Source organism: Triticum dicoccoides, chromosome 7B (genome assembly GCF_002162155.2).
Source record: "Triticum dicoccoides isolate Atlit2015 ecotype Zavitan chromosome 7B, WEW_v2.0, whole genome shotgun sequence".
In the NCBI taxonomy this organism is placed as follows: Eukaryota; Viridiplantae; Streptophyta; class Magnoliopsida; order Poales; family Poaceae; genus Triticum; species Triticum dicoccoides.
Genome location: NC_041393.1, coordinates 37,806,101 through 37,820,210, shown reverse-complemented (window position 1 = coordinate 37,820,210; position 14,110 = coordinate 37,806,101). Strand labels below are relative to the sequence as shown.

General features: G+C 42.4%; 1 protein-coding gene across 6 annotated transcripts; it reads right to left on the bottom strand.

Annotated features, from left to right (window-relative positions):
- Window positions 1-581: 581 nt before the first annotated feature.
- On the bottom strand, window positions 582-10,242 carry LOC119337700 (probable LRR receptor-like serine/threonine-protein kinase At1g06840). Of its 6 annotated transcripts, none has more exons than XM_037609858.1 (21): window positions 10,119-10,242; window positions 8,946-9,133; window positions 8,596-8,746; window positions 8,078-8,149; window positions 7,899-7,970; window positions 7,544-7,687; window positions 7,393-7,464; window positions 7,246-7,317; window positions 6,550-6,624; window positions 6,266-6,334; window positions 5,881-5,949; window positions 5,685-5,756; window positions 5,298-5,384; window positions 5,111-5,179; window positions 4,521-5,011; window positions 3,591-3,740; window positions 3,004-3,287; window positions 2,534-2,585; window positions 1,681-1,931; window positions 1,271-1,405; window positions 582-1,151 (listed from the first exon to the last, which is right to left on the bottom strand). In XM_037609858.1, the coding sequence occupies exons 2-21, from the start codon at window positions 9,043-9,045 to the stop codon at window positions 783-785; spliced, it is 2,856 nt and encodes a 951-aa protein (XP_037465755.1). In that variant the 5' UTR covers window positions 9,046-9,133; window positions 10,119-10,242; the 3' UTR covers window positions 582-782. The 6 variants fall into 6 exon arrangements, with proteins under 6 accessions (XP_037465755.1, XP_037465756.1, XP_037465754.1 ...); XM_037609859.1 differs by lacking the exon at window positions 10,119-10,242 and adding an exon at window positions 9,616-9,815; XM_037609857.1 differs by lacking the exon at window positions 10,119-10,242 and having other exon boundaries at window positions 8,596-9,085.
- Window positions 10,243-14,110: the final 3,868 nt, after the last annotated feature.

The window sequence follows — 14,110 nt, the reverse complement described above, 5'->3', positions numbered from 1 at the left end:
GCTGGAGCACGCGGCGTGGCGCACGGACGAGCGCAATCGCTATCTCTACCGCAGACGTGGCTTCCAGAAGCGGTGCATCGGGGTTTACGCCCTCAAGAGCGGCAGGCTGAAGAAGGTCAGGTCGCCCGTGGAGCGGCCCAGCTTCTGGCCGCCGGCAGCCTGGTTCACGCCTTCGACGACAGTCTCAACGTAGCCACCAGCTTTTCGCAATCATCTCAATATTATTTGTTTCCATTCGTGGTTGCATATTCGTCCATAGGGCAAATCCGGTATGTGATTATTGGAACGTAGGCTCCTCTATCCGCAACCACGATGAACTCACTCCGGTGAAGACCGCCCGTTCGACGAAATGCGTTGACAAAACCATTGGTTACCACGGTATTTTGGTCCACTCCAACTGTCAAAATGGATGACTGAGGGATCACCCTTGGAGATGCCCTTAGTCGATTTCAAAGGAGAAAGTTTTTTCGCTGGCCATAAAAGCCATTAACCGGTTTTTCGTCATCACCAAAATGCCTTAAAAAATTGCCGGAAAAAATGCCTTACAATTTAATCAACTTTTGATCCAGGACCAACTCACATCAGCCAACCACAGATAATTAATACTTATACTATACAGCAAGCAAATTCCACGCAGATATGCAAATATCTTCATTTATTTACAAACAGGCTGTAGAAACGAATTTCAAACAACTACCAGCACAAATGAAACTCACACATTTTTAATACTCCTGCCTACCAGCACAAACATCATCACCAACTAATTAGGCTCTCACATTTTCTCAGCGAGGGTTGGTGCTGCGCACCACGCCGCTGAGAAGGTTGCTGCCGGAGGCGTCCGAGGACGACATGTACTGGTAGGCCATCATCAACCCCCCGGCGGACGACGACGACAGCTGCGTGCCTGTGCGGCCCGGGGTCCATGGACACCGAGACTCCGACTCCAACGGCACGCTATCCGTCTCTGGCGTCATCTGCCATATCGTCTCCAGCTCCCGCACCACCTCCACCATGGACGGCCTCGCGTCCGTCTCGTCCCGGCAGCACCGCAGCCCCAGCGCCGCGAACCTCTCCACGCACTCCCACGGGCACGGACCCATCCGTGTGTCCACCACCGACAATATCATCCCTGACTGGTTCGCCGCCACAACCTGCATATGCGTGTATGTAATGCATTATTGTCACAATTCGGTTTCAGTTTGCTAGCATCACAAAAATCACTACGGTGCAATATATTCTCTGCTCCATCGATTTGAATTTTGATGGTTACCTCTCTGACCAGGTTTTTCCCATGAGAAATGGGCTGCATCCCTGTCAGCAGTTCCAGAAAAACGACACCGAGGCTGTACACGTCGCTCTTGTCCGTCAGATTATGCGTGAGGAAATACTCCGGGTCAAGATAACCCTGCATGGTGTAAACAACGGCAACTAAATCAGCAATGCAGTGTCACCAACATGACGCCAAGAACTAGATGTTAGAAGATACTCCCTCCATATCAAATTGAACTGCAAAAACGTCTTATATTTTGGTACAGACAGACCTTCAAAAAAATATTTTGGTACAGACTAGTACGTGACACTCAAAACTGATACAGATCCTCACCTCAAGTGCAACATGCTTATTTATGCACAACTAGTTGATGCCAAGATATGCGATACCATTTGGTACAACCTACTCACCGGGGTACCCTTCACAACAGTGGACACATGACCAGGGGCGACCCCCTCCATTGCCGGCAGTGGGGCAAGCCTCGAGAGACCAAAATCAGAAACCTTTGCTACAAACTTCGAGTCCAATAAAATATTGCTAGACTTGATGTCACGATGATATATCGGAGGGTCTGCTTCCGTGTGCAAGTAGAGGATCCCACGTGATGATCCCAGTGCAATTCGTAACCTCATGGGAAAACTTAGAGCCTCTTTAGCTTTAGCTGTTACGTAAATAAAGCACTAGTTAGAGGAACTTTACAGGACAGGCAGCACACCAAAAGCAAGGTAGAGGCATATTCTTAGCACACGTACAATAAAGCAAGAATAATTTGCAAGCAAGCAAAAAAGCATGGAGATTTCATTGGCTTGAGCCTGACTACCAAAATCCAAAACATAGATATCAAAAATTAGGTTCCTTCACACCTCACGAGTGATTGAATTTCCCTGCTGTGGTCAGTTGTGAGTTCTAGCTGAGGAAACTATTGATGGAACAGAGGCATTTATCGCCAAGATGGCATGCACTAGACTATTATGTGTGCACAATGATCACGACGGGGAAATTTCATATGTTTGTCTCGATATCATTTCTCAGCTGGATCTAACATCTAATTGTATGACTGTAAGTCTGTCACTATGTTATCTGTGGCAAGAGAAAAGGCCAAAGATTGCATATCTGTGCATGGTAGATAAATAGAAAAACACCATTGCCTGACAGGATAAACATGGAACAAAGTAATTCAATAAGATAAGCACATTTCAGAAATTATGACCAAGTGTACAATTCTGAGGTGCAGTTTAGTGGCTACAGAAATGAAGTCCTAACCTGAAAGATGATCACGTAGATTACCATTTGGCATATACTCATACACCAGCATCTGCGATACATGGTTCACAGTATGAGTTTAATCATCATAACATTGGACCAAAAATTAAGTAACATTCGGCATAAACAGCAACAGGCCAGCTTCTGCCATTAAGAGTGCCCTGAAGATGAGCTCTCGATACCAAAGTGCCAATCAACAGAAAATGAGCTTACAATGTCTATGGACAAGGAATCACTTCTGCACTAAACAATAAACAATGTGTTGAATTGATCTAGCAGAAATAGCCTAAACATGTGTTGATGTATAGAAATGGGTTGATAATGTGTGTTGATGTATATGTACTTCACCAGATACATGGGTCGCAATTGATATGGATATCAAATTTTCCACAGCCCATTCTAGAAAAAGAAAGCAGCTGAATAATAAAGCAGCATTTGATGAAATTGGTATTTCTGGTTGGAGGGACAACCTGCTCATTATCTTCATCGCAATATCCAACCAAAGAAACCAGGTTTCGGTGATGCAGCCTGGACAACAATTCTATCTCTGTGAAGAACTCCTCTGAACCCTGAAGAGATCCCTGTTGTGTACGTTTTACTGCAGCTCCTGTTCCATCAGCCAGAACCCCCCTGTATACTTTTCCATACCCTCCTTGACCAATTAGTGCCGAGTCACTAAAATTGCTTGTACAATTTGATAATTCTTCAAAAGTGAGGTCTCTTACGCCATCAATTTTCATCTGAATTCTTTTCGCTGCAAAGTCAGTAGAATTTTGTCATCGAATGACCATAACAATTTCGTCACAACAAGCTCAGATGAATATCAACTCATATAAAGAAGTCATGACGATACATACAATGCTGCAACTCTGTACTAACAAAATCAGAGACAAAAGAAGTGACAACTGTTTTAAATAAAAAAGGTGGATACCTGAAATATTACAATGTATTTGAAAAAGAGATGAATAATCTAACAACTTTAGACAATTTTAGACAAAGGAAAAACATTTGAAAAAGAGATGAAATATTACAATGTATTTTACAATGTATGGTTTACCAGTGCGTCTCTTTGAAATTTGACTTGAACGCCTTCTCAATATAATTAGAGTAACGAGGGATGAAAGAATTGCCGCTGCAGCAAATGCTGCGATGACAATACCAACAGTGGCACCTGTACTGAGACTGGACTCTGTACGACGCGGTAGTACTGAAAAGAAAGCATGGGAACATGTGAGTTCTCTCTTCAGTAGTTGCTACAACTGCTGGATACCAAGCTGGCAACACTTTTGTAGTGGTTACATTTGATAAATAGCACCGTATATGATGGATACTTCCACAACAGTGCTATCAACATCCTCTTAGATATCAAACTATTCCTTTAAGATACCAAACTATTCTTTTCTGTAGACCTAACTACATTGTACTCAATCCAATGTTTTTCGTTTGTCGTGAGCCAAACCGTTAGATGTTGTGTTACTCTCTTCTTTGCTTATTTCTACATGCATGTACATATACATATATTGGCCTTTGGCCCAGGGAATACAGCAAGGTTCCAGCACAAGGGTAAACTTGACCAATTAATTAAAAAGACATTGAGAATCAAGGCGTTGAAGCCCTATGACAAGGAGTGAACAAGAGCACACTTACGACCTCAACAAGGAAAAACTTGATAACAGGAAAAAGTTTAGGGACATGTTAAGTTGAGGGTGTTGTGTGAAAATTCGTTGCAGGTTCAGAGACATACAATGAAGCTTACTAAGTTAGGACAAGTGGGCAACGGTAATATGCTTATTTGATTGATGTGGGGTTTGGAGATCTGCATTGGGGAAGATGAAGAGAGGAGGCCTCGGCAGCTCCACTGTGCGCACGTAACTGCACGTATGATCACTAATACAAACATCTATATACGACAAGATAAACATGGTGACAAAATTGCAACGAAACGAAATATGGAGTGGAGTGAAGATAAAGTAACATATATACATACTATTTTCATACCACCCTGGGATGAAGTCGATAAGCTCATAGGGCCCAAATATATCCGAGTCTGTGATGAGCCACCCTGTGAACATGTCCCTCAGTCTCAGCACTTCACCAGAGTTAAACAACGGAGTGTTGTTAGGGAAAAGCTTAAGGTTCATCTTCAGTCTTGGGCCTTCTTCCCACATAAAAGTAGAGACTTCCAATTGATACGAAGACAATGAAAGACCAGATGATAAGTAGTGTTGAAATTCAGCTTCGTACGGAACAAAATCCCAGAATCCTGGACTCTTCAGCCGGTAATCGACGTGAAGTGGAATAGCACATAAGCATGGGATTGGTGACCTTAGTATGTTTTCGTGAGGAAGGTCGGTTGAGCATGGCGGACAAAGTGTATTGTTATTTGTGGAACCTCCAGGAACAACAACTGAAATTGATTGGCAATACTGAGATATATTCAGTTGATTTTGCGATGTGCATATGGGGTTTCCAGATAACCTAAAAACATGGATGGTAAAGGAAAGAAAATATAAGGTACTGGAAATGATGAATGGATCTGAAAAATGGAAAAGATAAGTGTTCAATAGAAATGCATACAGGATGGTAACATTCGCAGGGGGTGTAAGAGGATTTGATAGATTCGTGAGAGCGTTGTTATGGAAATCCCTGCAAAATAGTTGAGGGGGGGATATTAGATTACCAGTCCTGAAGAAATATGTCAATTATATACCATTCTATAAAATCAAAAAGGTGAAGCAGAAGGTTCAATTTATGATGATCTTACAATATCAGGCTTCTATTTCCACTGAAATCAATATTTCGCCAGACATCAGATGGAACAGAACCATCCAAGTTATTATTCTCCATTGACCTGAATGAAGACCAAAAAAAAAAATCAGCTCAGCCTGATTCAAATGATCATTCATGGACAGTACTGTGATGCAAAACTGTTTAAACTTATGTTTGTTCAAAATTAAAGTTGTTGTCATGGCATGGACCCGGAGAAGGTACTCTGCAATCAATCATTGTCCATGCGAGACTACCCTAAGGGACAAAGGGAGTAATTCGCTACTATTCAGCAATAATGAAGTAAGAGCATCCCCCCTTTCTAGAGATCTATCCCCTATCAAATATTGCCGTAATAGCATGGAGAACGTAATATCAGACTTACAATCTTTGGAGATTAGGAAGGCCGGAGAAACTTCCAGGAATAGAACCGTTAAGACGATTGTGGGAAAGATCTCTGCACAACTTGCAAAAGTGAGTGTAAACTGAAAATAGAAGTTTCATTGGGGAAAAAGGGATCAATAAATAATACTTAAAAAACAAAATGGCATGAAATCTTTGAGAGGGCCTTATTTTTATACATTGTAGTTATGTTGCTCGCTAGTTTGCCAGATGGTATGGGACCCGTCAACTGATTCCAACTAATATCCCTGAAACAACATAACAAAGATCAGAGCAAGTGATAGCTGCCAAATTCACCTAAGGCCTTGCACAATGCTAGATGTTTAGGGAGGTGCTTAGAAAAATAAACCAGATTTTTCTGAAGCACCGGTGCCTATTTCTACAGGAGAGACACCTAATTAAGCGTCTACTCTGTACAAATAAGCACTAATGCTTAAGAAAAGCCTGGTTTATTTCTCTAAGCACCTCCCCTAAGTACCTTGCATTGTACAAGGCCTAAGCATCACGGTTGAGATTTTTTTTTCCTAAACAAATAGGTAGTGCGTAGTTCAGAATGCTACGTACAAGTAGCCAAGTTGCGGTATTCCACTGGCATCAAGAGCGGGACCTTCCAAGCTGCAGTTTCTCAAACTCCTGATATAGACCATATCAATTAGATTAATCTGAGACTGTCATACATACTGTAAAAGAAAAGCAAGTTAAGATTCTTTATTTCTTTTGCAGAACTCAACCAAATTAAGGGCCATCCTCATTGCAATAATGACGACCAATGTGAAATCATCATTATTAATATTATAATTCATTTGAGCACATAGCTAAAAAAGCAGAGAGATGGAGAACATACTTACAACTTCAGAAGTGTGGTGATATTGCCATAAGATGAAGGAATTGAACTCCCCGAGAAGTTGTTATTGTCTAGCTGGCTGGGATCATTTTGAAAAGACGCAATTAGACGTGCAGTGAATGTTTATATATATCTTTACAAGTGATATCTCAAAGACATGTAAAAAGACTAAGAAAATGAACTGGAAGTTACTCGAGTTGCTATGGGTCTTCTTTCCAGTTACTTTGAATTACTCATGGTATATAAATAACAGAAAAATGCAAAATCGACTAGCAGTTATATTGTTTCAGCAGCATACAAGCTTTCAGTGATTTACTGCTGGCAAGAAATAATGCCCTAAAGATCAGGGTAAAATCAGAAGTAATCCTAAACAACTAACAGAGCTAATGCCAGTTAAAGCAACTTCCCAGTATTACGAGAATAAGTTATCACAAGGAACAGGCCAGCAGCTACTTTTCAGTAGAAGAGAACAGTGGAGCAGACATTCTTTGTTTGTGTTGCTCCCAAAGTTGTAAGTAAACCGTAAACTATTCATTTAAGCTACAAAACAACAAATACAGGAGAACTACTGCTTATGATCTTCATTTAGGGCCGACAGATCAGTCCAATTCATAATCAAAGATTGATATCCAGCCCACCCAACCAAAATAATCAAAAACTGTATATTATTCAAACTACTGCACAATAGTGGGCTTCATACACGATGAGCAGTTTTGGTAGCTGCGATAATTCTGGAGGAAGATAGCCAGATAAGTTATTGTTATCCAACAATCTGCAAACCAATTATACTGTCAGTGGGGTATAAATGAAAACCAATATTATGGTACAGCAGAGGTCAGGTACTTACAGATGAACAAGGGAAGGTAATCTGGACAGTTCAGGTGGAATTTGACCACTCAATGAATTATTGTTCATGTGACTGGATAGTAAATGGAAATCCATTAGGATAAGGATAACTATCACTCGTTAACAGAGAGGCTAAAACATATCCTACTTACAAGTGCTCGGTTTTGTTCAGGTTAGCGAATGATTTAGGTATGGATCCGGATATATGGTTCTGATCAATCTGAATCCTATTCAAATTAGGAACGAAGCCAATTTCCTCTGGTAAAGAACCAGTCAACTGGTTCCCATTTAAGAGCCTGCAAATATAAACAATGCACACCTTGTTACAGGAGCAAAACGAACTGTGAAATCATCTCAGAGAAACAACTATTTATTGAAACACCTGCAAGCAATAACTAAGTTAACATATACAGAAAAATGATAACCTCCATGTCTAACCAGAAATATATTAAGGAAATTGATTCAGGTAGACCATGTTTCTAATCCGTGGTGTAGATTTCGACTTACAATAGTTCCAGGGAAGTAATGTTGCCAACCTCCTTAGGAATGCTCCCGCCAATTGAGTTCCACATAAAATCCCTTGAAAGGAAATTAAAAGTACTCAGTCGCCCCTTGTGCATGTAGGACTGGATTAAATGAACAGGCAATCCACACGATAATTACCGAGCTCAGCTCACTGCACTTACAATATTTTCATGCGAGACAGCTGGCCAAGCTCAGGAGCTAGAGTCCCAGATAAATTTAACCGTAGAAGCTCCCTATAATCACATAATACGAGGATATCATCAAGCGAAACATATTATAATAAAATGTCACAGGAATTAGATTCATCTGGAATTAAAATAAGCATGAGACTTTTCACTTTTCAGAGGGAAAATGCTCCTCTACTCCATCTATACACATTTTGCATCTTTTTTTACTCCACTTTCAGCTCCATCAGATATGCTGATACATAATTAACATGGTTTGCAAGAAGGTAATGAACGCTGCAATCTTTTTCTGGTTTATTTAAATGAAGCTGTCAACAGACCAAAACAGAATCCAGGATGGCAAAATGATCTATTAAGAAAGTCAACAAAACTATATATATGACCAAGCCCAAGTTCTCAATTCATGACAAAAAGCAAGCCAGAATAGAAGCAAAGAAGAAGGGTTGTATAAATGATATGGGCATGATTGACAAGGAGAACACTTATGCACATACAGTTGCCGCACATGAAAGTATCCATCGCTTGCTGTTACATTGTAACAGATAACACGGGACCAATTTCCGACGCACGGATCTCCACGGTTCCAGTTATCGAGACGTCCCAGTGGATCACTCAAGCTGCCTCTGATAGCTCTCAAAGCATCGACTGCAGACCAGTTGAACCAAATGTACAGCAAGTTGGTCTCATAATGCAAGAAGGATGCAGAAAAAAAAATGTAGCACCCTGGACTTGTGTGCTCCTTTGCATCTCTCCTCAAGTGGGTCATGGTTATGAGGAAAATGTAAAATGAACAAGAACACCTACCAAATTAAACAAGAGGTATGGTGGTTAAGATGGATTTTACCTTCCCATGGTGCTGTGATCTGTGCACTCGTCTGTTGCACATGGGCAAAATAGAATGCGAAGATAATGGAGCAAATATAGAACAGTCGGGACCGTAGCATGACGCCGTTGTGGAGAAAAAATCCCCGATTTGGCGGTAATATTCAGAGTTCAGGGATGCAGGCTCCTTGTGATGGCAGAGCCAATCCCCTGAAAAGAAGCAGAGGAGAACGGTTACTTGTCCAGATCCAGGAACACGAAAATAATCTTGTCAGCAAAGCCGTGACGATGTGCCCTTATAGTACTTGGGACTTTGTTGACATGTGTATCCGGGAATTCTCAAAAGTCTGAGGAACACTCTGTGAAAAGCATACAGTCATGAAGCGCTTGGTGACCGGTAACAGCAATAAACACCGAAGATAGATTCAAGTGGTTATGTGATTGGGAGCATAAACTTGATATGGCATGGGAGATTTGGTGGAAGAAAAAAGTGTCAAAATCCTGCCTCCGCCGCGTGCATATCCACTGAAGGAGGCTAACAATCATGGTCGTAGCATCATAACATGAATGAAGCTAACAAATAACAATCATGGTCATGGAGGAAGCTAACAATCATGGTCATGGCACCACACCATAGCATGAAGGAAGCTACAATGACTGCACTTTTACGGAAGAATGAACGGATTCAATACCGCGCAAGGAAGACACCGGTGGTGAGTAATCGATCTGACACAAACAATGAAGTGGCAATGACAAGCATAGAAGGAGGAGACAAAGAATGGTGTCGATGGGTCAGTTAAAAGGTGTGACCGTGTGAGCAGTAAGCAGCACGGAGTCCTCTAGACAGTAGAGAATTGGAGTACGTGTTGTACTGTTGTGCTGGAGGTTGGAGAGGGGATTGACTAATGGGGAGGAAAGGGACGGCAAGCGGAAACTTTTCCTTCCTTTCCATGTTCTTCCATTATTGAATCCAATCCGAGACCTGTTCTTCCATATCTCGATCGTGGACTGTTCCTTCTGTCGCTCGCCATTGAAAGGGAAACGAGAAAAAGAATTGAGAGATCGGGGATGTGTCTCCCCTGACCTCAGCAACGCATACAATTCGCCGTTGAATCTGGTGTCAGCGGAACTAGATTGGGCCAGCAAAACCTAGGCGAGTAAGAAGAGGAACGAGTCAGGGTGAAAGATGCCGTACTTGAACGCCACGCCCACCCTGACGGCGCCTCATCCTCGCCGGCGCCGCTGGCCATGCTTGCTGCGCCACAGCGATGTGTTCCCACGGATCCACCGGACACCAGGGCAGTTAAGGGGACTAAGGGGTCGAAAGATGCCGTCACTGACGTTTGGGTCCACCATTATGAAGAGCGATAAAATGTTGAAGCCCTCTATTTTGGTCAAATTTCGACCGTAAGTTTGTCTAACAAAGAGTTAAATACACCACAGGTGCCTTAACTTGTCCGGCGCGGTCAGTTTGATGCCTAAACTTGAAAAATACACAAAAGTGATGTCATAACTTGTTTGGACTTTCAAATACGGTACCTCTGGACGTATGCCGCCGTATCGAGTGCCCGCGTGGCATGCCAACATGTCGCTGGGCCACATGTCAGTGGTTGCAGGCGCTGTGAGCTACGCGTGTTTTTTATAGGAATGCCCCTGGATTTTAATCAATCTTGCAAAAATACCCCTTGATTTTAAGTAATAATCGCAAAAAAATACAGGAAGCGAGCGTGCAGGGAATTCGAACATGTGACATCCTCATCTTCTGACAATCGAGCGGACCAGGTGGCCATAGTCTGGTTTGCGCTTAATTATCAGCAAGCAGTTTATATAGATGATTGCACGTATCGCTCTGCGTATGCTTTTACCGGAGTAATTTTATTTATATTTATTTCCAAGTTACCATCTTGTTTTTCTTCGAGTGAAGTTTCTGTTTAGTTCTCATGATACATAAATTTTTTCCATGTGAAAAAATAAAATAATTATCAATATGAAATTTTGTCTATTTTCATTATTGTGTACTTTGAAGAGATAAACATGAACTTTTTCTAAAATTGATGTGGAATTAAAAAGTTGAACTTATCTTGAAAACAAAGTGAGCAGTTTTTGAAATACACGTTCACGTTCATGTTCATTTTTTTATTTTCCTATTATTTTAGAAAATGTTCACCATATTTTTTGATAATGTTGAATGCCTATTAAAATAATATTATGTAATATTATTCTTAAATTTCTACAAACACGCTTAACATGCTAGTACATTTCTAGAAGTTATTATTGTCACACAATAATATTTAATACACGTTGAACAGTTTTTAAATACAATATTGTCAATTTTAAATAATTGTGCATTTTAAAAATATAATGAAGATACACAATAATTGTTCTTGCTTATGGTGCTCAATGAGGATACATAAATTTACAGAATAATTTTTAATATACATTCATCTTTTTATGTCCACATAAATTTTAGAGAAAATTCATGTTTATCTCTTCAAGGTACACAATAATGAAAATAGAATAAAGATATAAAATCAACAATAATTGCATATTGATAATTATTTTATTTTTCATATGGGAAAATTTATCTATCATGAAAATTAAACAGGAACTCAGAAAAAAGTGAAGCAGTACTTCAAAAAAGCTGTAGAAAACATGTGCAAAGCGATACGTTTTTTTTCCGACAAAGGGTGAATTTTATTGGCTCGGAATGAAGCATCAAGAGAATACAAACATAATGAGCACACACCCGGCCTCTGCATAACTAAGATGCATACAGCCAACACACACGCACACACACGCACACAAAAAAACACGCCGATAAATAGCAAAGTCAAATAAGACCAAAGCTATACACAGGCGATAAAAAACACAAAAACGATCAGATCGGTGATCAGCAAACTAAATCGGTGACCGTATCCGCACCAACCATCCCATGACATCCCACGATCGACGAGATTCTTCAACAGCAACGCCTTCAGGAAGGGATTGGCGCTCAAGCGCCATCGTCACCGGATCCAACCATCCAAGGTCAGAATCTAGGTTTTCACCCTGAAGAACCTGAACAAGCATATCCGAGCAATGCCTTCAAGAAGGTAACGATGTAAAAGCATCGCCATTGCTAGGTATAACCAACTCGGGTCAGGCCTAGGCTTTCACCCCGGAGCTCGAACCAGGTGCTCAAGCAGCACCACCATCGACATCATATGTGTTGTCACCACCACTTTTCCACGATCCCAGCAGCTGCATGCGATGTGCTCAGGTGCTGCACAACCATCCCTTTGCGTCAAGGCGTCGTCCATAGTTTTTATCTCCCCGCCGAAGTAAACCACCGGATCTTGAGAGAGCACCATCAGAAAGACCTTTCGGTGATCACCACGCTTCACAACAAGTCTGCCGCCGCATGTCGGGGTGGTCGCCACAATGATCGACACCACCACCGTCCCACCTAGCTGAAGAGAGCCCTGCCCATGCCCGTCGGGGTGTCATGGCCTGAACTGAAGCCTGAAAGGCATATCACCGTCTGCCGCAGGCCTGCGAAAAACCTATGATGGTCACCAAAATTCACAGTTCGACGACGGATCGGCCGACGCCGGCACGGTCAGGCCGGATCCAAGCGAAGGGCTGGCACGTCCTGGTGCTCGACTCTGCGGCTCTGTGCGTCCTTGTGCGAGGCGCCGGCAGACGTAATAGCCGAGAGCAGGCTGCTGGATCACATCCACGTACAGCACAAGGAAGCGGTGACCAGTAACCTGGTTTACATCCATCTGAGCACGTTTTGGACATGCAAACATCACGGCTTGGATCCATCCATCTGAGCACGTTTTGGACATGCAAACCGCCCAGGTTCATCTGCTATGGCTGCTGTCACCGGGTCTTTTGACCGAGCAAGAGCATGCCGCAACCGCCGTCATCCGCAGATCCAACAGCCGCTGCCGAGGCTCCACTCCCGCCGCTGCACGCGCCGCCATCCACGGATCCGACGGCCGCCGCCGGGGCTCCGCCTCTGGCCGATCCAATCTGCACACGGATCCACCAACCGCCGTCTTGTCGCCAGAACAGAGAGAGGCCCCGCCGCCGCCGCCATTGCGCAGACTTTGCCTGGCGCTGGCCTCCGGCGGCGGCGAGGGGGGAGGAACCGGTGACGGGGTCGAAGGTGTGGTGGATCGATCGCCGCCCGTGTCGTTAGGCGACGCGGGGGCCCGTTCGGAAGAGACGTAGGTTACCTAAAATGGGAGAGATTTTCACTTCCCGGCCTCTGCACCAACCAGGGATGCATACGGCCATTTTAGTATGAGTATCAAGATAAACATGGTCCTCAAATTTTTTTAAATGAGTATCAAGACATTTATTGATGAGAGGTTCCACCACACACCAAACTTGATCCTTAATAAATGGGGGAAACCCCTGTGCATCACCTGTCAATTCTAGAAATTGAATCGTGCATATAAGTTGCTAGCTAGCAGTTAAATGTAAACCAAAATGTTGTCTCTTAATCCGCTTGTTTGTTAGGCAACCCGCAGGTCCGTGGTTCGAATTCCCTTCATGCCAACTTGTGTTTTCTTTTGTGTGTGAATTAATTAAAGTACATGCATGTTCCCGTAAAAAACAGTGTGTGTAGCGCCCGTAACGATTTTTTGCAAGAATTAACCAAAGTCCAAGGTCATTTAAAAAAACTACCGTCCGCAGCACTGGCATGTGGCCCATGCCTCACGGGCAGTTGATACGGCGGCATACGTCTAGGGGCGCCATATTTGAACACCTAGAAAAGTTACGACACTAGTTTTGTGTATTTTTCAAGTTTAGGCACCAAACTGATCGTGCCGGACAAGTTAGGGCACCTGTAGTGTATCTAACTCTCTAACAAAATATATAAGCTACTCCCTCGGTCTCATAATATAAGAGCTAGTGTAGCTCTCTTATATTATGGGACATAGGGAGTATATGCTACAGTAATTATCTTGTTGTATTCATATTTGAAGTAAGTTTCCAATAATACTATTTTTCCCACATATAATTTATATTTTATTAGTTAAATTTATGATCAAAATTACCCTGTAAAAATTATGGTCAAAATTGGACCAAAAATATGAGGGAGACTTTGTTTTGAGCAACCACGAGGAGCTCCGCCTTTCGTAGGAGAAGAGAATTGTCCAGTTAATAAGGAGAAATGGCTAAAAATCAATACAA

What these genes read in the sequence shown, in the direction of transcription:
- LOC119337700 (XM_037609857.1), bottom strand. Translation starts at nt 8,867, where the DNA reads ATGACCCACTTGAGGAGAGATGCAAAGGAGCACACAAGTCCAGGGTGC. An exon ending in CCCAGGGTGGTATGAAAATA is followed by an intron (nt 3,741 to 4,520) that starts GTATGTATATAT and finishes CTTTCTTTTCAG; the next exon opens with TACTACCGCGTCGTACAGAG. An exon ending in TCTACGTGATCATCTTTCAG is followed by an intron (nt 1,932 to 2,533) that starts GTTAGGACTTCA and finishes TTTACGTAACAG; the next exon opens with CTAAAGCTAAAGAGGCTCTA.